This window comes from Ceratotherium simum, chromosome 12 (genome assembly GCF_057802395.1).
Source record: "Ceratotherium simum simum isolate JZ-2026a chromosome 12, ASM5780239v1, whole genome shotgun sequence".
NCBI classification, from domain to species: domain Eukaryota; kingdom Metazoa; phylum Chordata; class Mammalia; order Perissodactyla; family Rhinocerotidae; genus Ceratotherium; species Ceratotherium simum.
Genome location: NC_141911.1, coordinates 66,111,072 through 66,138,724, shown reverse-complemented (window position 1 = coordinate 66,138,724; position 27,653 = coordinate 66,111,072). Strand labels below are relative to the sequence as shown.

The window sequence follows — 27,653 nt, the reverse complement described above, 5'->3', positions numbered from 1 at the left end:
TATTTTTGTAGGCTGCACCTGCGAAAGTGATACTGTCTTAATAGTTCTCAGCTAACGCTAACTCTCCCCCTCCCCACCCACCCCGCACCTCTTACTGTGGTGAAGTGTAACTGACTACTTTAGGGCTAAGGTCTAACAGACTTTTGTGAAAACTTTCTGAAAAAAATAAGAACCAAGAATGCAAAAATTAAAGCCTCCTGGAAGAAACTGCTAATCACAACACTGTGTCATTATAGGGCTAATTTTAAATAATGATGCAAATCCCAAACATGATCTAGTATAGAGAGAACTGGCTGACCTTAAGAGAGCTATTTTAGAATTCATTTCAGGTCTGTAACATTCGATTAACATTTTAGTTTGTGACCCTCTGGCTTCTTGTGTGGAAGAAGTTGACTTTTTCAGGTGTCTTTCTTGCTTTTATGCACCAAATGCTTTAGAAAAAAAATTCTAATTTCTAATATTTATTCATTTTAAGATTTATTTTGATTCATTGTATTTCAGGGTACTATTGAGAAAACTTAGAACCATGTTTAATATGGTCACCTGGCCCTACAGTGATCTAAGGGCTTTTTTTTCTTTTTTCTTTTGAAGTCCTAGCACAATTTAACTTACTACTAAGCTATTGGAACGTGTTTAATGGAGAATCTTCTTACCTAGAATACTTGAAATTCTGGATGTTTTCATTGGTTTATATTTGAACAAATCTGTATTGCTATAAAATATTTTAATATATCTTTATATATGCGTATTCACAGAGTTTATCTCCTCAAGAAATACTGATCCTCTCAAGAGAAGGCACTTTTGTTTATTAAAAAAGTGAAATTATCATTGCCTTCTTTAATTCCTTTTTTTTTTGTCAAGAGATTTTATTTTATCATCCCACTTTCTCCTTCAGGACTCCTGTGTTTATTTACATGGCCCTTTTTTTTTGTTCCTTGGATACGAGCTAGTAGGAATTAAAAATTTAATACCTCCATCTGGCTCAATCATTTTTTTTAAAAAAAGTTACTATGTTACTATAATGCCATGGCTTCTTCTGAATGACTCCTAGGTGTTGTGAATATTTAAAAAACTTCAAATATAGGCTCATGTTTGGTTTTCTTTTCAAGACAATCATTAAATAGTCTTCATCTGGATATAAAATAATCTCTACAAAAGGACTCTGCTGAAGAGACTCAAGTCTTTTCATGAGTAGATCCTAAAAGAATTTCACTGAGTTTTCCTTTTTGCTTTTAATGGGTGCAGGCCCCCGCTACCTATGCTTCAAGTATACTGCATTCAGCATCTTAGGTAGGGAAACATTGTAGGGAAATAACTACACTGCACCACAGTAATGTTTTACATACGTTCTAATTTCTTCCCATCCTCCTGCCCGTGCGTTTCCGCAAGGCCGCCTCTCCTACCGGTTTCACTCCACCTTTGCTTTGCATGGAAATAACTTGGCTTACATAAACTGTGCGTGTGTCCCGTGTGACTGTCTTGGATTTGGGTTGCCATGCACCACTTTTTAACTTTGGACTCACATATAAGTTTCATCACAGTTGACAGTTGTTGTTTTTGTTGTTTTTCTTTCCTTTCCTTTATTTCCCTCCTTGGTCTGTCCATTATGTGTCTAAACAAGGAGGTTGCTCCAAGGAAAGGGCATGCCTCTTAGCACAAGACCATTTGTTTCATTGTTAGGTGTGAATTTCCCTTAGATGGAATGCCGGTTTGCAGCTGATTCAGATACATTTTATGTTGTCATTGTATACATTGGCAGAACTGAACATACTGAAATCCAGGTTATTTTATGATTAAAAACATGTACATATGTCATTAGAAGGTATTCTGAATTTGCTACTACTGGCTTTCTCCTAGAGGAAATCAACTTTCTGCAATTTCTAATGCTTTTTACCTTTTTTTTTCCATGTTTATTTTTTTTCAACATTGATCTGTAACATCTGAACAATCTTGAGATATCTCTGTGTAATTTCACTGCGTTTGTTCTGTTTTGGTTTGTGATGGGTTTGTGTGTGTCTTGGTTATTTTTTATAGCTTTGTTGTGTGTGTGAATGTGCTACAAGTGAGAAAATTAAGCAAGTTATTTCCTGCTCATTTTTTCTTTTCAGTTTTTCTTTCCGTTAGCCTTGCTTTGCTTTTGTATCCTGAGACCTTATGGATCCACCATTCCCAGCCCATTTTGTTGTCCCTCCCACCACAACAGGAAAAGACACTGTGTCGTTTCAGTCCTGATTACATTTGCCAATATCTTTTTTGATTTCCATTTTACTTTCAATGTTTTTCATTCACATCAAAGATGATGAGACAGAATCTACAGAAACATCTGTCCTGAAAAGTCACCTGGTTAATGAAGTTCCTGTCCTAGCCAGTCCGGACTTGCTCTCTGAAGTTTCTGAGATGAAACAAGATTTGATCAAAATGACCGCCATCTTGACTACAGATGTATCCGATAGGGCAGGTTCTATCAAGGTGAAGGAGCTGGTGAAGGCTGCCGAGGAAGAGCCAGGAGAGCCTTTTGAAATCGTTGAGAGAGTTAAAGAGGACTTAGTGAAAGTGGATGAAATTCTGAGGAGTGGAACCTGCACAAGAGATGAAGGCAGTGTGCCCAGGGCTCAGTCGGAGAGAGAATTAGTGGAAGAGGAATGGGTTATTGTCAGTGACGAGGAAATAGAGGAGGCCAGGCAGAAAGCACCTTTAGAAATCACCGAATATCCATGTGTAGAAGTTAGAATAGATAAAGAGACCAAAGAGAAAGTAGAGAAAGACTCAGCTGGGCTAGAGAACTACCTGACTGAGCATCTCAATTCCTTTGTGTCTCCTCACGAAGAGCAACTGCAGCCAGTTCAGGGTATGGCAGTGGAGACATGTGAGGCTCTGGCTGTTGGCAGGAGCTCTGAAAACGAAGGGAACGACGCACCCCTAGATGAGATGCAGAGTCCCAACAAACAGCACAAACCGAGCCTGGGAATAAAGAAGCCAGTGAGAAGGAAATTAAAAGAAAAACAGAAACAAAAAGAGGAAAGTTTACCAGCTGGTGCAGAAAAAACCGAACTTAAAAAAGGTAGTTCAGAAGAGTCTTTAGATGAAGACCTAGGCCTAGTCCCTGAGCCTCTTCCCGCTGTAAAGGCCACATCACCTTTGATAGAAGAAACTCCCATTGGTTCCATAAAGGACAAAGTAAAGGCCCTTCAGAAACGAGTGGAAGATGAACAGAAGGGTCGAAGCAAGTTGCCTGTCAGAGTCAAAGGCAAAGAGGATGTGCCAAAAAAGATAACCCACAGGACACATCCGGCTGTGTCACCCTCTCTGAAGGCAGAGAGGCATGCACCAGCATTACCCACCTCAAAAACTGAAAGACAGTCTTCTCTCTCCTCCTCTGCAAAAACTGAAAGGCATCCTCCGGTATCACCGTCGAGTAAAACCGAGAAACATTCCCCTGTGTCACCCTCTGCAAAAACTGACAGGCACTCACCTGTGTCATCGTCAAGTAAAACCGAGAAACACACACCTGTATCATCCTCAACAAAAACTGAACGGCACTCCCCTGTATCATCTTCTACAAAAGCAGAAAGACACCCACCTGTTTCGCCTTCAGGTAAAACAGACAAACGCCCACCTATATCGCCCTCTGGGAGGTCAGAGAAAGTTGCACCACTATCAGCCGGGAGAACGGAAAAACGCTCACCTGTATCACCGGCCGGAAGAATGGACAAGCACCTGCCTGTGTCAGCCTCGGGGAAGACTGAGAGGCACTTGCCTGTGTCACCTTCTGGGAAAACAGAAAAGCAACCACCTGTCTCCCCAACCTCAAAAACAGAAAGAATCGAGGAGACTATGTCTGTTCGGGAGTTGATGAAAGCTTTCCAGTCAGGTCAGGACCCATCGAAACATAAGGCTGGACTCTTCGAGCACAAATCAGCAAAGCAAAGGCAGCCACAAGAAAAAGGCAAGGTTCGGGTAGAAAAAGAAAAGGGGCAGATACTAACCCAGAGAGAAACACAGAAGACAGAGAGCCAGACAATCAAACGAGGCCAGAAAGTCCTGGTAACAGGAGCTTCAGAATCCAAAAGAGGGGTCCGTGCTTCCTCCACAGGGCTTAAGAAAGAAGATACAGTTGCAGAAAAGGAGAAAGCTCTCAGCCACAAAACACCGGAACCTGTTCAGTCAGCACCGGAAGAAGAAAGCCATAAAGAGAGTGAAGTCCCCAAAGAAAAGCTGACTGAGGAACAGGGAGACCTGGATCTCCAGATCAGCCCAGACAGGAAAACCTCCACGGACTTCTCTGATGTCATTAAGCAAGAATTGGAAGACAATGACAAATACCAACAATTCCGCCTGAGTGAAGAGACGGAAAAGGCACAACTTCACTTAGACCAAGTCCTCACTAGTCCTTTCGACACGACATTTCCGCTAGATTACATGAAAGATGAGTTTCCTCCAGCTCTGTCTTTACAGAGCGGTGCTTTAGATGGTAGTTCTGAGAACCTAAAGCACGAAGGGGTGGCAGGCTCTCCATGCGGCAGCCTGATGGAAGGGACCCCTCAGATTAGTTCAGAAGAAAGCTATAAGCATGAGGGCCTCGCAGAGACCCCTGAGACAAGCCCAGAAAGCCTTTCTTTCTCACCAAAGAAAAGTGAAGAGCAAATTGGGCAAGTGAATGAAACTACCAAGTTAGAAACACCAACAGAAATTCATTTAGAAAAAGAACCTCCCTCAACCAAAGACATTCCTGATGGTTCTGAAGAGCAAAGTGTTGCCATCACTGAGGATACAGAGCCCTCAGCTGAGTGTTTGCTGGAGGAGGCCACCCTAGACCCTTCCAAAGACACATCCCCCAAACAAGAAGGTGATTACCTTGGCAGCAGTAGTGCATCCTTAGCAAAAGACACACCCAAAGGACTGGCTGAGGAAGTGTCCTGTGATGAGGGTCGGCTTCCACATGTTACTTCAGCCCACAAGACACAAACTGATACTGAAGCTCAGGGATCCGCAACCACCAAGCCCTCAGAGGAGACTAAGACCTCACCACTGCCTGATGTTTCTGTAAAGATAGGCGCAGGGACTGAATCAAAGCCCCAGGGAGTCATTAGAAGTCCCCAAGGGTTAGAACTTGCGCTCCGCAGCCGCGATAGTGAGGTCTTCAGCCCTGGTGCTGATGAATCATTTGCAGTAAGCCACAAAGACTCCCTGGAAGCCAGCCCCGTGCTAGAGGATAACTCTTCACACAAAACTCCTGATTCTCTGGAACCGAGTCCTCTGAGAGAGTCTCCTTGCCGTGACTCTCTCGAAAGCAGCCCTGTGGAACCAAAGATAAAGGCTGGAATTCTCACCAGTCACTTTCCTCTTCCTGCAGCTGTAGCCAAAACAGAACTCTTTACAGAAGTGGCCTCTGTGCGGTCCCGGCTGCTCCGAGATCCAGACGGCAGTGCCGAGGATGACAGTCTTGAGCAGACATCACTCATGGAGAGCTCAGGGAAGAGCCCCCTTTCTCCTGACACCCCCAGCTCTGAAGAAATTAGCTATGAGGTCACACCCAAAGCCACAGATGCAAGCACACCAAAGCCAGCTGTGATTCATGAATGTGCAGAGGAGGATGACTTGGAAAATGGGGAGAAAAAGAGGTTCACGCCTGAAGAGGAAATGTTTAAAATGGTAACCAAAATCAAAACGTTTGATGAACTTGAACAAGAAGCAAAGCAGAAAAGAGACTACAAAAAAGAACCCAAGCAAGAAGAATTGTCTTCCTCCTCTGACCCAGATGCTGACAGTTCAGCAGACGTGGATGAACCAAAACACTTGGAGAGTGTAGAGGATGAAAGCGATGTCCCTGTGGTGGTCACGTCAGAGAGCAGAAAGGCTTCTTCTTCCTCAGAAAGCGAACCTGAGTTGACGCAGCTGAAAAGAGGTGCTGACTCAGGCCTCTTACCAGAGCCAGTTATTCGAGTGCAGCCCCCTTCCCCACTTCCATCCAGCATAGACTCCAATTCCAGTCCTGAAGAAGTACAATTTCAACCTATTGTTTCCAAACAATACACTTTCAAGATGAGTGAAGATACTCAGGAAGAATCAGATAAATCAGAAGAAGAAAAAGCTTCTGAATCCCATTTACCTGAAGACAGTCATACTGTTTCTACTGAGGGCCCAGATATGTCTTATGATGATGAAAACGGAGATGATGATCAACCAAAAATCTATGATGGTCATGGTCGTGAGGCTGGGAGTCCTAGCAGCCCAGCCACTCCTGTCTCTTCCAGTCTCCATAGTCCCACTGGTGATGATATCAATGAGCAGCTCGTTATCCATAAGGAATCATTACCTCTCCAAGACACTGATGGAAAAGACACAGAAGGGGAAGAGCTCGATGTTTCTGGAGTGGCATCTCCACAAGTAGAATGTCCCAGTGAAAGCTCTTCTTCTTTGTCCTCTTTGCCTCATTGTCTAGCATCTGAAGGAAAAGAATTAGATGAAGACGTAGTTTCTCCATCTTCTGCTACAAAAATGGAGGCCACAAAAACTGACCAAGCTTTTGAGAGCTTACCAAAGGACTGTTCCACTGAAGAATCATCAATTACTACTCAAACAGATAGATTGTCCATGGATGTACCAGTGTCTGACACAACTGAGACTGATGAAATCTCTGATCCTCAAATCATAAGCCCTTATGAAAATGTTCCTTCCCAATCTTTTTTCTCTGGTGAAGAAAGCAAAACCCAAACAGATGCAAGACACACAAGTTTTCACTCTTCTGAAGTGTATTCTGTTACAATCACATCCTCTGTTAAAGATGCAGTAGTGGCAAGCTCCTCTAGCAGAACTGTTTCAAGCAAGGAATCCAATGTTGAGGAGCAGAACATGGAAACAGAATCCAAACAAGAAAGCACCTTGTGGGAAATGCAATCAGATGGAGCCCCCTCATCTTTAGAGCCTACTATACCAAATACATCAGCAGTCATTGGTGAAAAAATAAGCAAAATCATCATCACAAAAACTGATGTGGATTCTGATTCCTGGAGTGAAATCCGTGAGGATGATGAAGCCTTTGAGGCTCGAGTGAAAGAGGAAGAACAAAAGATATTTGGGTTGATGGTAGACAGACAGTCACAGGGTACCACCCCCGACACCACTCCCGCTAGGACCCCAACTGAAGAGGGGACCCCAACCAGTGAGCAAAATCCATTTCTCTTTCAGGAGGGAAAATTGTTTGAGATGACCCGAAGTGGTGCTATTGATATGACCAAAAGGTCCTATGCAGATGAAAGTTTTCACTTTTTCCAAATTGGGCAAGAATCTAGGGAAGAGACTCTCTCTGAAGACGTGAAAGAAGCAAGTACTGGGGCTGAGCCCCCACAGCTGGAGACATCAGCTGAGTCACTAGCACTTTCAGAATCAAAAGAACCAGTGGATGATGAAGCAGAGTTACTTCCAGATGACCTGAGTGAGGAAGTAGAGGAAATACCTTCTTCAGATGTTCAACTTAACTCCCAAATGGGGATTTCATCCTCCACTGAAACATCAACAAAAGATACTACTCCTGCAGAGCCTGAGGACCTCCCCACTACACAAATGAGTGATACACCTCCTAAGTCCAGTGTGAAGCAGACATCTTGCCCAGATTCCCCTGAGCCGGTTGTACAAGTTCAATTAGATTTTTCCACAGTCACTAGGTCTGTATATTCAGATCGGGATGATGATTCTCCTGATTCTTCCCCAGAGGAACAGAAATCGGTAATTGAAATCCCTACTGCACCCATGGAGAGTGTGCCTTCTACTGAAAGCAAATCCAAAATTCCTGTAAGGACTATACCCACTTCCACCCCAGCACCTCCATCTGCGGAGGATGAGAATTCCCTTTCTGAAGATTTTCCACCCACCCTGGATGAGGAAAGTAAAGAGGATGAAACAAAACCAAAGTCTAAAATCCCTGTGAAAGCACCCGTCCAAAGAGTAGAGCAGCAGCCTTCACTTCCAGACTCATCTCTCCAGGAAACAGTGGCTCCTCAGGGTCAGGACATGATGAGCAGAGCACCAGATAATAGAAGCAAATCTGAATCTGATGCCAGTCCTTTGGACTCAAAGGCCAAATGTCCAGTAAAAGCTAGAAGTTACACTGAAACAGAAACAGAGAGCAGAGAGAGGGCAGAAGAGCTTGAGTTAGAATCAGAAGAAGGGGCCACAAGACCAAAGATATTTGCGTCCCGATTGCCAATTAAGAGCAAAAGCACCACATCTTCCTGCAGGGGGGCTGTGAGCCCCACAAAAGAAAGTAAGGAGCATTTCCTTGACCTTTACAGGAACTCCATTGAGTTCTTTGAGGAAATTAGTGATGAGGCTTCCAAGTTAGTGGATAGACTTACACAGTCAGAAAGGGAGCAGGAATTAGTTTCAGATGATGAAAGTAGTAGTGCCCTGGAAGTTTCAGTCATTGAAAATCTGCCACCTGTTGAGACCGAGCACTCAATTCCTGAGGACATCTTTGACACAAGGCCCATTTGGGATGAGTCCATTGAGACTCTGATTGAACGCATCCCTGATGAAAATGGCCATGACCATGCTGAAGGTATTTGCCAGCCATTGGGATTCCCTGTGCTACGCATGTCATAAATTTGATATAGTTTTTTTGTATGTCTGTTTTATTTGGTGATTTGTGTCTCATTTTCTTTAAGCTTTCTGTAGTGATTACTGTGTTTGTGTAACCCCTTTGTGTTTTGTGCTTTCTCTGTATACTCTTGTCTATGAAGACAATCTCAAGATTGAGTAATGAGAATGCTTATGGAAAACATAAACGCGGTAAATGGGCAATGGTGAACTTGCCTTTCTCTAGCCACTGCACGTCAGGCCATGCAAGCTTTGAGTTTTGTTGTTCTGAAGTCCCAGGCTTAGCCTCACATTAAGCACTTTTGCTTTTGCACACGAATATATTGGGTTTTGTTTCATGTTATGAAGATTCATTGCTTTTTCTTCTTACCCTTGAGTACTTTAAAATAAATTGTAATTAACAATTTTGTAATCATTAGGAAGCCATTTGCCCAAGATATCATGAAATTTCAATTTTTGTGGATCTGTTTTTGACTCAGAAAGGTTGGATTTTAGATACTATTGGTAAACACCGTAAGCAAACAAATATAAGGTAAAAATATGCTTTTCATTTTAGGGGTAGATGAATGGAGAATGTACTCCCATTAGATGCAGCAGACAACAAAAACTCAAACTTTGCATGATTTAAGTTGACTGTGAGGGGATGATGACTCATTGAATTATAAAAAAAAGGAAACCATAGATGGCTTTGAGAAGTAGCTTCTGGTCTTCCAATATCTCTACAATAAAGACTGTTCATCTTAAATTTGGTGTATAAAAAATATCATGATACCATGATCTAAAATGCTACCCATCAATTAATGGGGCTTAAAAATGAATGGGAAAATTATAGTTTGTGGGAGTAATATATGAGCTTACTTATTAGTAAGCAGACAGAAATTTTGCCCAAAAGACATCTGTAGATACGAAGACGACATACAAACACATACACTTTTATTCTACCTTCTTCCAAGGTCGCCAGGACCAAGGGAACTGTTGTTTCTGGGCACACTGAAAACACCCAGTATGGTCTGATCAACCCATGATCTGGTCTCTTGTGAATCTCAGATGTGATTTCTTCCAGACATGACCTGGAAGTGATCTCTACTGCCACAGGCAATAGTAGGAGGTCCTAATCAATTACTCCACTTTTGCATCTCGTTTGTGATTTTCCTGGTGTTTGATGAACAAGATGATTGTCTTCTGATGGGCAGTATTCTCTCAGATAGTTAAAAGGAAAGTCTTCAGATTACTAGAAATCAGCAACTTATATAATTATATTCAGTGACGAGTCTTGATTGAAGAGATATGGAAGCAGATGGTTTCCATGATTCATAATTAGATTTATTTCCCATTCCATTCCAGAAACAGGCAAACACACAATTTAATGTGATTTAAAATGTAATAGCTCATTTGTTCTATTATCTAAAATTTGGACAAGTGACTTCCTTTCTTGGATGGTCAGTACTGTTGTTCCTCTTCTGTATAGACAACCTTTGGCCATTCTGTTTTTGACCTTCTATAGATCAACAGGATGAGCAGGAGCGGACTGAGGAAAGGCTGGCTAATATTGCCGATCACCTTGGCTTCAGCTGGACAGGTAAAATGAGACTGGTCCTTCTTTTCAACAAAAGTTGCTTGGTTTAAATGACATAATTGCATCAGCCAAGTGTCATTAACAACAAAAAAGGTGTCTTTTTTCTTTCCTTGAGGAAGACCACGTGGAATAGTGAAAAGACTAATAAACTACGAACTAGAAAATCCAGGCTCTGTGTTAACTCACTGTGTGAACCAGGGCAGGCTTTTTATTGTCTATGAAATTTAGAATAATAGAACTTTATGGGCCAGCCCCGTGGCTTAGCGGTTAAGTGCGCACGCTCCACTGCTGGCGGCCCGGGTTCGGATCCCGGGCGTACACCGACGCACCGCTTCTCTGGCCATGCTGAGGCCGTGTCCCACATACGGCAGCTGGAAGGATGTGCGACTATGACATACAACTATCTACTGGGGCTTTGGGGGGAAAAATAAAAAAATAAATAAAATTAAAAAAAAAAAGAATAATAGAACTTTAGATTGGGAGATTATGAGAATATACCAACCCTCACCTCCCTCCTTTGGGACCTGTGGATATCCAAACTTTGGGGAGATTACTGTGTTTCAAAACCGTCATTTGATGTAATTGTCATAAAATTCAATTTGAGATTTAACCAGGGCCCCTCGTTTTAGATACTGTATATCAGATATCTTCATCATGCACAGTACTAAAATTTGCTTCGGAAGAATGTTGAAATACATATAAATGAGATGTTTCACTAATTTTCTGAGAAATGGGAATATTTAGGTATAGAAATTATAATATATGTTAAATCGTTTATTAAGGGGAAGTGAATTCTAAAATCAATATGACTTATTTACAGATCGTAATTTGTAGGTTTTAAAAGCTTACCCTTTCCTCTTACCTGTGACTTAACATATTAAAGCTAAATTGTGAGTCTGGCTTTCTTTTTTTTTTTTTTTTGGTTTGACTTCCTTTTATATCACTTGTGACTACTTTATTTAAACAAATAGTATAAAGTTGATATTGTTCTCCTTTCAGTTTCTTAAAGATTTGCTGATGAATAGGAGTTTATAATACCCTTAAAAATGATAATTGATAATGTAGAAAAATGACTGGAAGCAGGCCGAATAGCCATTTTCTCACTTTTAAACATTTTAAAGTAATTTTTAAATGCTGATCAGATTTATTTACTTGAGGGATTTGGGGGAAGGAAGGGCATCAAAATATCCCCCTACTTGACTTAGTAAATTGATAACATTCAAAATTATTTATTTTGTTTTTTAAATATGTTGTATGTATACATATGCATTAAATGTTATATCTTTTTACTTGTTGAAAATTCAAACCCTACAACCATACAGAATGGTACAGAATGAAAAAAATAGATCTCTCACACCTACATCTGGTCTTCTAGCCCCATGTCTCAAAGGTAACTGCTGACAATTTCTCATGTATTCAGAAAAAAATATGCAGTGCCCACATCTATGCCTATTATTTAAAAATAAGCAAAATTTTACTTAATAATATTCCTTGTAAATTCCTATCTCATTCTTTTAAATGGCTATTATTCTACTGTGTGGAGGTACTATAATTTTATCAATGACCTTTATTGATGGATATTTAGGTTGTTTCCTGTTAATGGCAATAAATATCCTTGTGCATTGGTATATTTTTGTGAGTATATCTATAGGGCATATTCCTAGAAGTAGAATTGCTGAGTAAAGGGTATGCATATTTTGAATTTTGAAAGATAATGGCAAATTGCCCTCCAAATAGGACACCTCATTTACACACACATGCACACACTCACATGCACACCATAATGTATAAATATCAATATAAAATGTTAATGGTAGACTTTAAAGAAAAATTTTGTGGCTTTTTCCCTAGGTCAATTAATGCTTCCCAGACCTTTTATTCATGTGACATCAGATCAAAGAAAGGAATTACCCAACTACTAGACTATATCCACAACCAATATTTATTCAAGTACCTGGAAACGGGATTTATAGTACTTAAAATGTCACCCAAAGATGATTAAAAGTGAGAAATGGTCTGTTTCTCCTGTTTTTAGTCATTTATTTCCCATTATCTTGGTTAGGACTATAAGCCAGAATTAATGATCCTTCCTGCATTTTGGAATTAAAACGGGCCTAAATTATACATGTTTTATCATCATTGCCTCAAACTTACTATTTCCACTAGAACACTGATCAATTTCATATCCAGTTTTAAGGAAAAAATCTGCAATTAGTGCTAGAAGAACAAAGGCATATAAGAATTACTTTTAATATGTAGGAAAAAAAGCAGCCTTATAACTCACAGCAATACAAAGAACACATCATTTACAAAATCACAAGGCAGGTGTGGAGACTCAAACGTTGAAGTTAATGTGTTTACAGGGCAGTATTTTCTCTTCTAGAATTAGCAAGAGAACTGGATTTCACTGAGGAGCAAATTCATCAAATTCGAATTGAGAACCCTAACTCCCTCCAAGACCAGAGTCACGCACTACTGAAGTACTGGCTGGAAAGGGATGGGAAACATGCTACAGGTCAGCGGGGACTATGGTAACAGGCATTAGGCTAAAGGTGGAAATAAGTCTTATTCCACAAACCCTTTCTTCCAAATTCAGTAAAATAATAAAATAACAAATGCCATCAATCTGAAGTACTACTATAAGGAAATGAGAACAAGCTATGACATTTCTAAAAATATACATGTTGTGTAAAAACTCTCACACTAAATTCCCACGAACAGCGTTAACTAGTGGAAAGTGATACTAGCTCTGGCTGCTAACGGGAATGTTATTAAAGTCCTAAAATTTTCTAAATATTGTCAATGGACACAGTTGCTTTATTCGTCATGGTTTTATTGGTAGTGCATTACCTTCAGTTCCTACTTCCCTTACTCCCAAATAACTTAAACAGGGAAAAAATGTCAAGTAGATTATTCTATAGAATGGTTTATATATGATATTCTGACCACATCAAATGAATGGGAAGTGATAGAGACCATAACTTCTTCTCATCCCTCAGCTGGTCTAAATTGGCCACTTCCTTTAGTGTCTCTCTGAAGATCTACCTAGGGACCTCCCTTATTTACATCCAGTCTGCATTTATCTTTCCTTCTCTGACCATTCTTCTAGGTAGGATTGCCAGATTTAGCAAATAAAAATAGAGGGCACCCACTTAAAATGAAATTTCAGATAGTCAACAAATACTTTTTCAGTATAAGTATGTCCCAATCAATATTTGGGATATACTTATGCTAAAAAGTATTTATTTTTTATCTGAAATTCAAATTTGATAGGATGTCCTATATATTATCTGGCAACTCTGCCATTAGGGCTGTGCCCACGCTGTGCCACCCTTTTTGTGCATACCTCTTGTTTATCTGTTTGCTTATTATTACAGAGACCCTTAATGGGACTTTGGTTGTTTCCTCTACAAATATCAAAATTTCAGTAAAGCAACTAAATGAAAGAGATTTTAAAAAGAGTACCCCTCAGATGTAATAAATGCTTTTTCTCTGATATCCCAGATACCAGTCTCATTGAGTGTCTCACCAAGATAAACCGAATGGATATTGTTCATCTCATGGAGACCAGCACAGAGCCTCTCCAGGAGCACATCAGTCACAGCTATGCAGAAATCGAACAGACCATTACACTGGATCATAGTGAAGGTGAAATCGTGTGTGTGTGTGTGTGTGCATCATATGTTTTGTATATATGGTTAATTCATACTCCTGTCTATATACATACTACTACTACATACATTCATAAGACCTACTGTCTTCCTTTTTTTAGAAGGTGGACTCTGGCCTTTGGTGATCACATACTTTTCTCCTTGCTACCCTGAGACTTCCCTGCCCATTTTATAGCTGCCCCCATACTGTTCATTCCTTGTTATTTCACCATTGTCTTAGTCAGCTTGGGCTGCTATAACAAAGTATCATAAACTGGGTGGCTTAAACAACAGAAATTTATTTCTCACAGTTCTAGAGACTGGAAGTTTGAGATCAGGGTGACAGTCTGGTCAGATTCTGGTGAGGGCCCTTTTCTGGGCTGCAGACGGCTGTCATCTTGCTTTGTCCTCACATGGAGGAAAGAGAGCTAGCTAGCTCTCTAGCCTCTTCTTATAAGAGCACTAATCCCATTCAAGAGGGGTTACCTTCATGACCTAATTACCTCCCAAAGGCACCACCTCCAAATACCATCACATTGGGATTAGGGTTTCAACATAAGCATTTTAAGGGGACACAAACATTCAGTTCATATCAACCATCAACCTGGATGATTCATCCAATGCCCTTTCCTTGGTTCCTTGATGGCACTTCTGATACTTGTGACTTTTACTATACCTTAACCACCCATTTCTATGCTCACAACCAAGACTCTATCATTATCAGTGAGCGTACTACTTCCAAGTCCTAACTTGAAGTATTACATGTACTTCCTCTTTGGCTTCTACACTAAGAATTCTCCAAATCCACTGGGACCTCCAGCCATTGGTCCTACAACCTTTTCAGTATTAAAGTTTCTTTAATCCATTTATTTGCATGCTCACTCTCTTTCTTTCTCCTTCTATCACTCTCACCTCTATTTTACACCTTCTCTTCTTTCAAGCCTCCAACATTTCTCTTCTCCTTTTTATTCCAAGCTGATGACCAAGCTTCATATTTCTTAGAAAAGATAGGAATAATCATAAGTAAATGTCCATATTTTTTCACCACAAAATCTCCCAACCTAAGTGCATCTCAATGCTTACACTCTACCTTCCCTCCTGTATGAAATTTCCCTGCTTTGCTAAAACCATCACCTCTTCCTTTCTACTAGATCTCGGCCTCTTTTATCCAATTAATTATCCACCACTGCAACTATCTACTCTGGCTTCCTACAACTAGCCCATGCTCGACAGCATTAAATTCTGCTTTAATGGACCCCATCTTTAAAATAAAACAAAGCAAACAGCACCCTTCACCCAATCATACAATCAACCTGTATGATTGCTCTCTTTCTCCTCCATTTTATAGGAAATTTCTTCCAAGTTTCCTGTACCTATGTCTTCTCTTCCCACCCTCTCTAGAACTGTCTCTAGAATCCACGCCAGTCAGGCTTTTGTCATCACAAAATTCGACAGAAAACAATTTTGTAAAATTCGCCAATTGTTTCCTCATTGCCAAATGCAGTGAGTAACTCTCAGTCTTCATCTTACTGTATCCCTTAGCAGCATTTGACAGAAAAAAGTCATCCCTTCTTAAAACATTTTCTTCACTCACTTTCCATGGCACCCTCTCTTCTTGTTTTTTTTCTTATTTTACTGGATATTCTTCCTCAGTCTCTTGCTGTAGCTTCTTACTTTTCATAGACTTAAATGATGGCGTGTATTACTGTTCACAAGAGCCTCAGAGCTTGCCCCATCTCCCATCTGTCTCCCTCTTTCATAAGCCCCAGACACCTGGCCTCCGTGCTGTTCCCTGAGCACCCTGCGCATTCCCGGGCTCCAGGGCTCTGGTACTTTCTGTTGCCTCCCCTCTGGAGTGTTCTTCCCTCAGATCATCAGGTACCTTTTTCTCTCACTTTATTCAGGCCTCTGCTGAAGTAGCACCTCCTATGGGGAGCCTTTCCTGACCAGTCCATCTAAGATACTAGTCCTGCTCACTGTATGCCTTTACCTCAGTTTTCTTTTCTCCTAAAATGTATCACAACTGTATATGTATCTGCAGAAACTCAAGTTCAGTGAGAACAGAAGCTTTTTCTATCTTGTTCACTGCTATATATCTAGCATCTAAACAGCACCTGCTACATATAATTGATACTCAATATGTATCGGTAGAGTGAATAAATAGATGAATGTCAATCACACCTCTGCTAAAAATCTTTCAATGACGCCTCATTGCCCTGGATATAATGAAATGCCTTAGCCTGGCATGGGAGACCCTCCATAAGAAGAGTACTAACCTCAGAGTGTTATTTAGTATAAGTTAATACTTGCAAAGCACCTAGAACAGTGCCTGACACATAAGGAATATTTGGAATGTATTAGCTATTATTATTATTAACTCTCGCTCTTCTTACCAGTTAGATTCTGTGCCTCGGCTATCGCGATTGATGCCTAGTTATCATTAGGTCTCATTAAGGTGTCACGCCCTGTGCATTTCCTCCCCTGATTCTTTAACGCTGACTCGGGTGCTCCCACGTTCATTGACTGGCCCTGTGGCACAGTCACTCTGCAGTTTAATAGACTGTTGCTTGCCTGAGCTCCCCTAGATGATCAGCATCTTGGAGGCAGACACAGTGTCTCATTCAGCTCTGTAACCATGGACCTATCACAGGACGTGGCACGTAGTAGTTACTGAATAAATACCCATTTAATATAGGTGAGCTTCAATCACATACTTAATTTAAATTGTTCTCCACTGCAGGGTTCTCAGTGCTTCAAGAAGAGCTATGCACTGCACAGCACCAGCAGAAAGAGGAGCAGGAAGCTTCCAAAGAAGGCGAGTCCTGTGATCACCCTCCCATCGTCTCAGAGGAAGACATTTCTGTCGGTTATTCCACTTTTCAGGATAGCATCCCCAAAACTGAGGGGGACGGCTCAGCAACAGAGCTCTTTCCCCAAACTCATGAGGAGGAAGCTCAACAGGATTTCTCAGGGAAAACGCCAGACCTGCCTGAGGAGTCACCTTTTGAACATCAGCAGGAGTACTTGTGAGTTTCAAAAGAAAGCCTGTCAAACGTGATTCCAAAAAAACAAGCCCATATGGCGAGGGGCCCGGTGCACACAAGTAAATTGTTTTCTAATTACCCCACCAATAACAAATGGCAGAGCTACAGGACAAAAGCAAAATATGTAAGAGACATCATTGTGGTGGTGTTGTGTGGCACAGATCTGCTTGCACCACCTTCCAGTTCTATGACCTTGGGCAAGTCCCAAAGCCCTTTGAGTCTTCGTTTCCACATCTATAAATTAGGATAATGATGTACACCTTATTCATCTCACAGGGTTGAAGGTCAAGACATGCCTGTGAAAGCATTGTTTAAACTGTAAAATTTCGTGTAGACCACATGGTTATTACCTGTAAGATTGCGGTACCGGCCCCCCCCCTTCTCTGAAATGCTCCTGATATGTGCCCGTTGCGCCATGGCTGGTCCAGAGTATGAACTGTGACGGCGGAGGTGAAGCAGCCCTCAGTGCATTTCAACAAAGCTAGGAGGTGGCTAACAGTAAAAATAGAAATGCAACACAAATTATTCACCCAGAATGAAAGACCATTAAAATGAGGTGGGATGGGTTTGGAGTGGGGATAAAGAGAAGCCTTCTGGAGAGCTTTTGGCTAAAGGAAGCTGCAGAGCACAGGCAGCTTAGGACTCAAGTTCTGGGCATCATGGAAGCAAACGAGAAAGAGCGTTGTTTAAACGGCGCTTGTTTAGAAAAGGAACACAGATCATGGGAAAGCAAATGTGTCTGAAGCCCTGAAATCTGAGACCAGAGTGTCAGGAGATGGCATCACAGCGCTGCCTTTGTCATGAAGTGAGGTTTGTGCTGGGCTCACTGGAACCTGAGAAGAGGGTGAAATGGGTAATGAAGTGATCTCTTCTTCCAAGGGCTCCCCCGCCCCCATCTACCTTGAGATTTTAGGGGAGAATATAAAGAAGAAGTAAGGAAAGGAGAGAAGGGCAAAGGAAAAGATGGGAAGCAAAGAGGGGACATCAGAGAGGCACTCTGGGCATTTGATGTCTACGGAGTGACAGAAAATGGCAGTAAATAAAAAACCAAAAAGGAGCAGAAAGGCAGGGAATTTTCTTATTTGGGAATTGAGATTATAAAGGTTGCATTAGAGTAACTCCAAACTCGATCAACAGAAAAACGTTCAATGTCAACAGATCGTTCTATCAAATCATAGTTTTCCAGGGTATAATAAGAATCTCTTTCTATTTATAATTATGGTAACTGTATTAACATGGGGTTCATATACTGTTTTGTCTTAATTTTGCTTCTTGCTTCACAAGGCTTAATTATCTACAGATCTTTGTTATGTAAACCTCCTCAAATCTTCAATATTACTTTGAGTTATCAAAGAAAAGATGAAATTATAATTTATATGTTTTGTAGAGATTAGGACATGGTAATACATTTTAGGATAATTTTTATCTCTAGAAGACATCTTTCCCAGTCAATGCCAGGTCCACAAGCTGTAACTCTATACTATATCTTACATATAATTTTTATTCAAATTTCGTTTCTTGGCCAAATTTACAAAATCTGTTTGACTCTTGTGGCCTCTGAAGATGCGTTCCATCTTCTCTTCTAATTCCCTTGCTTCATTCAGCAGGAGGAGAAATGCATATGCTCTCATGATATAATTTGGCTTTTTCATTTCAGTGTGACGACCCCAGGGACAGAAGTATCAGAGACTCAAAAGGCTACGGCAGTATCTGGCTCTCCCAGCAAGACACCTGAGGAGATTAGTACCCCTCCGGAGGAGGAGAGGCCGTACCTCCAGACCCCGACATCGAGTGAGCGGGGAGACTCGCCCATCGTACAGGAACCCAAAGAGCCCCCCGAGCAGAGGGAGGAGAGTCCTCCTCGGAAAACCAGCCTCGTGATAGTGGAGTCTGCTGACGACCAGCCACAGGCCTTTGAAAGACTCGAGGAAGATACAGCTTTTCAGAAGGTAAGACTCTCCATTTCCTTGCCCATGTGTAACAAAACTACAAACCTCCTAGTTTCCATTACTCTAATGGCTTATTTTTCACTGCAAAAAAAAGGTTTGCCAAATTAGTTAACCTGGACCATGTGAAGCCCCCAATCCCTTTTAAAACCTGGGAACCAATGAATCTAGAAAAAAAAAATGATATACAGTTCCAATTCTAGCTACTTGACCACAAGCCCTAATTTTAAAATTGGAAACCCTATTGCTAAGAAGGATGAACACTGAGTTGAAACAATACACCTGATGTAGCTTTTCAAAGTTAGTAACCTTAGGCATGAAGACTAGTGAGAGGGACTAACAGAGCCTCAGGTAAGCAGGGCAGGCGTGGGAAAGTGCTAGAACCCACACTCTAATTGTTAGATCTCTGTCTGCTGTCAGGTGATAAGCACACAGACTGTGGATATCCCAAAACAAATTTTTCTCATTAGAGGAAGGATTATTTCCAACTCAGATACCCTGATATTTATTTAAGAATGACTTAGAAAAAGGACATTGCTCCTAAACCTATTGCTGGTTGTCAATGTCGGGACACCTGACAGCTGCGTGAGGGTGCTGCACAGCGCTTCCTTTGTCACTGAGTTTTGACGTTGTGAAGAGGGGTGGAGACCATCTTAAGAAATTCATTTACACCATTTATTCTCAAAATGTGGTCTAAATGGTTCATATCCCTCCTCAGAACTCCTGAATCAGAATGAATCCCACAGAGGGGAGGGAGACAAGAATCTGCATTTCCAGTAGCTCCCTAGATGATTCTTGTACACAAAAAAGTGTGAGAATCTGTTTGAATTAAACTTAATTTAACATAAATTAGATATATATTTTCCTTTTAGAATTTAAAGACATTTTATATGTCAAAGTGTTTTTAAAGCATTAATATACATCTTAGTAGGAAAGAATGAGTCATATAAAAGAATTAAAACTTTGGGGAAAAAAGTGATACAACATATCTCTGAGCTTAAGACCTACATTTATTTTTGTTCACTATGAGTGTGACGTCTGCTAGCAGGATTTATCTAAAATCATAACGACGATTAGGAGAGGGCCAGGCAGATAAGAACTGCTCCTGATTTTGGCAGTTATCTGAAATAATGGATTCATCCCATGAATGCATTTTTATTCCATTTTGCCTTTGCACAGAATTACTCATCTCTCAAATTCTTGGCTTAAGTGAATTCTAGTAAAAATGTTTCACAGATGCTGTCTGGGCTTAAAAGTTACCAAATTTAACCTAAGAATCCATAGGCTAACTGAAGTACAGACTTTAAACAATTATCTGGATAATTCATCTATTTAATCTGTTCTCTGCATGTAAGTAAATTTCGATATCGTTCTGTATTCTACAGTCTTTATCCAGGCCTGTTCCACTTATTCCTGATAAATATCCAATTATCTCTCTTTAAAGCTTTCTGTTTTGACCCTTAACTTCTCATGAGCCTGACTTGGGAATCCAATTTCAATCACTTTTCTTGCTGATCATATTTCTAGGCAGCAGACTCCTAAGTGTATTTAAAGTATAATTCGGTTTAGAATTTACGTTTTCCTTTAGCAGAAAAGAATGTAGACACATAAGTGGTATTTTAAAATATGTTGAGAAAATTTAGTTTTCTTTAAAATAACGTTCCATTAGGAAAGAGTGATTCAATATTTGGCCCCCAAGACATATGTTCTAATCTAAAATTATGTTCTTAGTTCCATCTCTTGCTTTGGGCCAGACCCATAAAATCAGACCAGCCTCTGCATTTCACCTTCTTTGCAAAATGAGTCTAATCCTACTTAGAGCCTACTTCCCTTGATGCCAAGGGGACGCACTTCTGGCTGGATAATAGCGAAGGGAAATTTTGACTCCCTGCAGGAAGTTCTGCTGCAAGCATAAGACATTTCAAGACCTTTGGGCTAACTATGCCAAGCCTCAGCCCGGAGTCGATGGCTCACAAGCATTTATCGTGCTGCTGTAGGTTCTGTGTTGACATTCAGTTATTTATCAGGAGCTCAAGTCCAAGAAGTCATGGGGGCAAGCTGCTCATTTCTTCTGACAAATTTTGACAGATGGCTGCTCAGACAGCTCTCCAAATTCCAGAATTCTTTTTTCCATTCATTGAACAAAAACCTATATCCTCACTGAAGTGTGAGACGAGCACGCACTTGTGTCCCCTGCTGGCTCTTCTACCGAAGCCGGCATGAGTACAACTTTCAGAAACCAGTGTGAACCAAAGCAGAAACCTGGAGTGAAGACATTCCTTAGCCTGTTAAACAAAACAATGCTTCCGTGCTTCCACCAGGAGCTAATGGAGGAATTAGGTGAGCTGGAGGCCAGCTCAGATGAGGAGGCAACGGTAACCACCAGGGTTGTCCGCCGGCGAGTGATCATTCAGGTACCGGCTGTGAAATTACTGCACGTCAGGGCAGTTCTGTGCCCATAACCCTTAGGGAGAATGAAGCGGGAGCAGCGAGGGCACAGCATGCTCCTGAGGTAGTGCATGGCCCTTGAAAGCAGGCCGTCCGCTCTGCTGTTTTGTTTGTAAGGAAACGCAGCGGCGCCACGTCTGCAGCCTACGTCCAAGAGAGCGGGCAGCAAGAGCAAGACTCGGCTTCTTCAGCTCCTCCCACCTCACCTCTCGCTTGTCCGTTTCCTTTGTTTGTTTGGAGCTTTACCTAACTTTGGTCTAGTTCTCCTAAGCATGTTATTACCCACCTGTTTTTTTTTTTTCCTTTAAACCTACTACTTGACAGGGTTTGGCATCTCAGCAATGCTTCTCCACGGCTCCTTTAACATTCTAACCTTGCAGAAGTTCCTCAGAATTGGTGTCAAACACTCAAGTGTTCTTACTTTTCTCTTACTCCTTAGGGAGATGATATGCCCGACATACCCCCGGAAACAGTCACAGAGGAAGAATACGTTGATGAGCACGGACACACGGTGGTCAAGAAGGTGTGTGGTCTGGTGTCTCTTAACGTGGTTGATTTCAACCTGCTGTGTAAAATGTATCAACACCCTCGTACGGTCACTCACAAACAGGACACATGAATAAAATATCTTTCAGGTGACAAGGAAAATTATAAAGCGGTACGTATCCTCGGACGGCACAGAGAAAGAAGAGATCACGATGCAGGGAGCGCCACAGGATCCCGTGAGCATTGAGGAGGGGGACAGCTATTCTAGGGTCATCAAGCGCGTCATACTGAAGAGTGACACGGCTCTGTCAGAGGTGAGGCCGCCGATTCTCCGGCCTGGTTTTATGGAGAGGTGTGCAGTGGAGCTCGAAAGAGGTGGACGGTTGTCTCTTCGTGTTGGTCTCCCTTCTCACCTTATATCGCAGTCTGCTTTAAGTTAGTTGCACATTCATTTTTTTTCCCATGATTTTGTGGAATTTAAAAATAGCCATCAAGGAGATTTGTAGCCATTATACTCATTGTCTTTGTTCGGTCCTTTTTATTTCTGTTTTCTGTTTAATTCATAGTCGACCACAGCAGAAATCCAAAAGTGCAGTTTTAAAAGACTAGAATCCCATTTGCTGGCAAGCAGTACTTTAGGAAAGGACCCTGTACAGATGGCCTGTGGTGCCTGTGCCCAGTCAGCACAGCAGCCTGCTGTAGGGGACTTCACATAACTATCTGATATTCAAACTTCTGCATTTCAGAGTCCCTAAAAACAGGATCCAGAAACTCCTTGATTTATGGTTTTATTTCTTTCTGTTTTACTTCCCTCTTTGAGGAACATGTTTAGTCTCTTGGATGTATAGATTTGCAACAGTCTCACCGTTTTGCATTCATTCACATCCTCAAAATTTTATTATTATACACATGAAGTTCTCTAGAAATCTACTTGTTCAGTTTCTCATAACTTTGAGAGTTCCTCCTTTGGGGGTTAATTTTATCTTCACCCTGCCAAAGCAAACCATTTAAATGTGGGAAAAGAGAGTTCATCCGCAGGTTGGTATGTCTGCGTTGCTCTGAGCAATCAGTTTCTTATTCACGACACTTCCTGACAAATTTTTGTTTAAGCGACTAATTAAATGATTGATTTGGTGCTGTGTAGATAGAGTCATTATGTAGACATTACCGATTGATTAGAGGGTTTTTTTTTTTTCCTAACTGCTTCTCTTTTCCAAAACAGCTGGTTTTCTGGAAGGCCAGTATAGAACATTGTAGTTGTTTTTGTTTAGTTTTGTTTTTTTACATAGAAAAATTCATCCCTGTTACATTTTGGCAATCAGAAACTGTGTGTTTGTTGTGTGTCCTTCATTCATCAGGTGACTTTGTCTGAGCCCAGCATTTTGTCCAGTACCTCACAATTTGAGGCTGAACCAGTGGAAGGCCGTAGAGTGAGCAAAGTTGTTAAAACAACTATGGTCCATGGAGAGAGGATGGAGAAACATCTGGGGGACTCTAGTTTAGCCACTGATCTTCCTTCAGCCAAAGATGACTTTGAAGAGGTATAGAAGCACCCTCACCTTGTCTTTGTGTGTGTGTGTATTTTATGTTTGCTTTGTGTTTGAAAAGAAAATGGTTTAACATTATGTCACTCCATATATGTGTTTGAAAAGAAAATGGTTTATCATTATGTCATCTCATATATGTATTCATGGAAGGGTGCAGAATAATTCAGGAGAGGAGGATTCCTGTTTGAATGACTTGTACAGTGAGGTTATATTTCCTCAACCTGTGATATTTATCAGTGTCAGCTCGAGAGCTTTTAGAAATCCAGATGACCAGGACTCACTTCACCTGAATCGGAATCAGGACAGCCAGAGTGGGGCATATTGTACATCTTGCTTCAAAGTCCTGGAAGTGACTTGCACTCCCAATTAATAAGGGAAAGAAATAAAGAGGTTGCAAATTACCTTTGCTAGCTAATATTCTCAAATATTTCCAATGGTAGGCGCTAACGAAAATTCAGATATATTTTATAGCCATAAATAAAACAAGCACTTATAATTATTTAAGTTCTGATTTCCAGTAATTAGGAGATGGGTCCACAGTGATAGATCCACAAACCCTTATGATGATTCAAAAACCCTAAATTCTGAAAACCAAAACTAATTTTATAAGTTAGTAGCAAGCTAATTCGGCAGTAAAACTTAATATGAACTGACATGGAGCTATGACATGGAGTTTTTTTGTCCTAACTAGAGTGAATATTCATATGTTTTGCTGTTGATACAGTAATGGGTTTGATTACAGGATGCTGTCCTTACTCCTGGGGTATTAGGATATACAGTATATGCATCATATTACCTTTCTAAAATCCAAGAGGAAAAAAAATATGAATTCTGAAACACATCTGGCCCCAAGCTTTTCGACTAAGGGATCATATGCATGTGCAAACATCTACAAAACATTTTTTGCTATGAAACATTTTGAAGTTAAATGTTACCTTTGTGTCCTCTTCTATACCCACAATATGCATTGAGATTATATATGAATGCATTGGGATATTAAAAGTATACCTTATTTAAATACTTTTAGTTCTTCACATTTTGACGTCTAGTACCTTGGACAATTAAAAGATGAATTGTCTGAGTTATGCACTTGGGCCTTATTTGTTTATTGCTTGTTCTTGCCTCTGGTCATTATATTTATTGTTAGAGTCTCCGCTGTAGAAAGGAGTGGGGCGAGGTGAGGAGGAAATTACAAGTCAGCCAGTATGGATGTTAGTCAGCAGCCTTTGTGAAGTAACGTAACAGATCTCCCTCACAAATGGGAGAAATTTAAATACAACTCAATACTTAGATCTGCTCCTAAAAATTGTTTTTATTTATCCTTTCATCTTTTTATACTGACTATCAGTTAAGCAAGGTAATAGCTTATTTTAAAGTCTGTGGTTGGTGATGGGTTTTGTCTTGTTTTCTTTTTTCTTACCTCAGGCTTTGAGTTACACAGGCAGCCACATGAATGTCCACTCCCCCAGTTTAGTAGAGAATGAAATCCTGAAAGAGGATGGATCCATAATTAAAAGGTTTGGGTTAGCATGGAGTGATGCTTTGCCAACTAACACACCTTAAAGTTTTTTCCAATTTTTAAGAAAAGACAAATAGAGCCACTACATACACCCTAAAACCCCTAGGGAACTGCCACTCTCCCTGTTTTGTAAGACTTTTGCCAAGGGGTAGATCTGTCAGTGTGTTACACCTCTAGTGTCCTTTTGAAGGTAATACTAAGGCATGATGATGGTGAGAGCCTGCTTACACAGTCACTCCCTGGGTTTTAGCAAGTTATCAGTTTCGTTGAGGCCAACCAGCTGGGATATTCCCTGTGTCGGTAGATTTGGAGAACACAGGAAGGGAAATCTAAGCAACTGCTCACAGAATAATCTTGTGACCAGCTACCTTCAGCTCAATCTTAGTAAATCATTACTTTGAATGGTACATCCTTGTTTTTTGTTTGTTTTTTTTTAATAGCTGTTTCATGATTCTGCATGTGAGTAGCAAATAACATGAGTATGAGTTTGATCCCCATGAACTTGAATATATCTAGTGATGCTGAAGCCAGGGGCTTTACGAGGTTAAGAAAGTGTCATGAAAGCAGTAAGCAGCTCATTTTTGTGCCTACGAAGGGGGACTAGCTGGGAGGCTCTCTGGTCTGCCCGTCTCCATCACCTATGTGATGCATAAACTTCCACGCTTGGTCGACTTGGTCGACTCTCACTTCTCTCTGGTCCTCCAGCAGCACTGTAAGTATTAATAAAATGTCCTCAGCTTCTCAGTGAAAAGACACGATGGAAATTCAAGTTACTATTGTGCTTCCATTTCATTGAAAAGAAGAGAAAGATTGTCATTTATAGTACTCTACAAAGCTATTTTTAGCCTGTGGAACATAATAATTAGAACAGTGAAATTAAAGGTTCTGTCACAATTCTGCCCTCCGGTCACATGTGAAAAACAGCAGCAGCTAGGAATTTAAAAGAGTGTAATTGTTCACAGAACTTTAAAAATGCTGCATGAATTAAGGGTAAAGTACTTTTTATACTCTGAACTTTTAAGTCTTTTATCCAGTCATTCAAATGAAACCACATAAACCATGCACACCCTAGTATCATGAGATCTTCAAATTAGAATAGACTTAGAGACCAGTTAATCCAGAGTTCTCAGTTACAACTAGTGAGTTTGAAGCCAGGGATATAGACAACTCAGTGAAGTTCCACAACCACTTAGTTATGGAACTCTATCTGTGATGTGCGACACTTCATCTTATACGTTGCTGAAGACATTTTATCATACCCACCGCTCCTCTGGTACACATATGAGTAAATTCATTCCCTTGCTTGAGTTGTATACATACGCATATTCATAAACACCTCCATCTACATATGCCTGCACAAAATACCAGGGACTGTCCTGTGATAGAAGCTTATCCCCCAACACCAATGCCATAAAGGCCTCTACTAGCTCTTGGCAGATATTTGCCTTTTTGAAGAAAAAAGATTTATAGATGCTGAATAGTTAGAAAAATATAATCTGATTTCAACCATTGGAACCAAAGTTGACCTTGTTATCAAGAGGAACAAAGTTAAGTTTGCTTTCAGATGTAAAATAATTCATGTGGTATCAAAGGGAAGGGGGATTAAGAGAACATGAGAGGAGAAGGAAGGAGGAGCAGAGATGGCCGAAAGCAAGCTGAAAGTATTCTGGCTGGAGTAAGTCATTTTTTAAAAATCAGACTGATCTTAACAAATGCACGGAGGTGTTGGAAGGTGTAGTAATGATAAGGGCAGCCATGAGCAGAACCTCCCGCTTCAGGACACTAGGAATCAATCCATAAGGAAAGGCTGAGTAAAGCCATGAAAACTGATCATTCCTCCAGGGTGTTTAAGAGAAGATGCATGGCAGAGTGGCGACGGATTCTGGCTCTGGCCCCAGTACATACTAACTGTATTATTTTTCATTTGGAGCATTGCTTCAATTCTCTGAGATTCAGTTCCCTTATTTGTTATATTAATAGTACCTGGCACATAAAACATGTTCACCACATATTTGTGGACTGGGGAATTGTATTTAAGAGTAGACAGTGAGAAGAACTGAGAGTGAAAATTACAATGTAACCATTTTCAAGTAGGGATACAGGAAAATAATCACACAAAATATAATAGTACATCATAGCCCCTTTTCTCAAGTAATCACCACTCTGATGAGGGAGCCAAGAAAGTGGCAGTCTCTTCAATGGTGGTAGGAGACCAAAAATGGGCCAAGTACATGGGGCTCTGAGAGACAGAGGAAGGATTTGTGTTGTTTTCCTTTTCCTCTCTCTTCCCCACCACTTTCATGGAGCTTCAGAGGCCTTCATCTCTTGTTGGTATTCACCTTCCTGTATACTGAGAGAATAATATTCCAGTTTTTAAAGATCTACGTCTCATGGAAAAGTTCTCTTACAACATTTTTGGGAAGTTTGAGTCAGGATATGACTCAAAGGATTAAGCTGGCAGCTAAAGTGTTTTAAATAAATTAAATTCAAAACTATTTTTCTTAGCCTGTCAAAAAGTACGCATGAATCACTATTTCAGGATGAGCCAATTTCTTTTAAATCAGTGCACCTTAATCAAAACATGAAAGATTCTATGGTTACTTTTTGAGACAATCATATTAAAGCATGGTTTCATTTATTTGAAATATTTCTTAAAGCTTTGAAAAATACCTCTTGTTCTAAAACACTTTAAAAAATCTCATGATTCATTTCAGATAGGGGAGCCATGTTTAAAAGAAAGGCATGAAAAGACAGCTGTAGTTGTTATATTAATAGCTTGGTGTAGAAATATCTAGAGGTAAGACAGTAAGTCTTTAATGTGATGGTTACCCTATACCAAAGG

General features: G+C 40.6%; 1 protein-coding gene across 11 annotated transcripts in view; it reads left to right on the top strand.

Annotated features, from left to right (window-relative positions):
• The window catches only part of ANK2 (ankyrin 2), a 629,932-nt gene that overhangs the window by 599,951 nt on the left and 2,328 nt on the right, over positions 1 to 27,653 (top strand). For 10 of the 11 annotated variants that reach the window (XM_087437712.1, XM_087437714.1, XM_087437713.1 and 7 more), the window contains 9 exons: positions 2,297 to 8,557; positions 10,100 to 10,174; positions 12,555 to 12,686; positions 13,676 to 13,819; positions 16,562 to 16,847; positions 18,523 to 18,814; positions 21,699 to 21,782; positions 21,895 to 22,059; positions 23,104 to 23,286. In XM_087437712.1, the coding sequence (XP_087293838.1) occupies positions 2,297 to 8,557; positions 10,100 to 10,174; positions 12,555 to 12,686; positions 13,676 to 13,819; positions 16,562 to 16,847; positions 18,523 to 18,814; positions 21,699 to 21,782; positions 21,895 to 22,059; positions 23,104 to 23,286 (7,622 nt within the window). Of the gene's footprint in view, positions 1 to 2,296; positions 8,558 to 10,099; positions 10,175 to 12,554; positions 12,687 to 13,675; positions 13,820 to 16,561; positions 16,848 to 18,522; positions 18,815 to 21,132; positions 21,226 to 21,698; positions 21,783 to 21,894; positions 22,060 to 23,103; positions 23,287 to 24,717; positions 24,810 to 27,653 lie in introns of all 11 variants that reach the window. The other variant, XM_087437715.1, reaches the window with a different exon arrangement.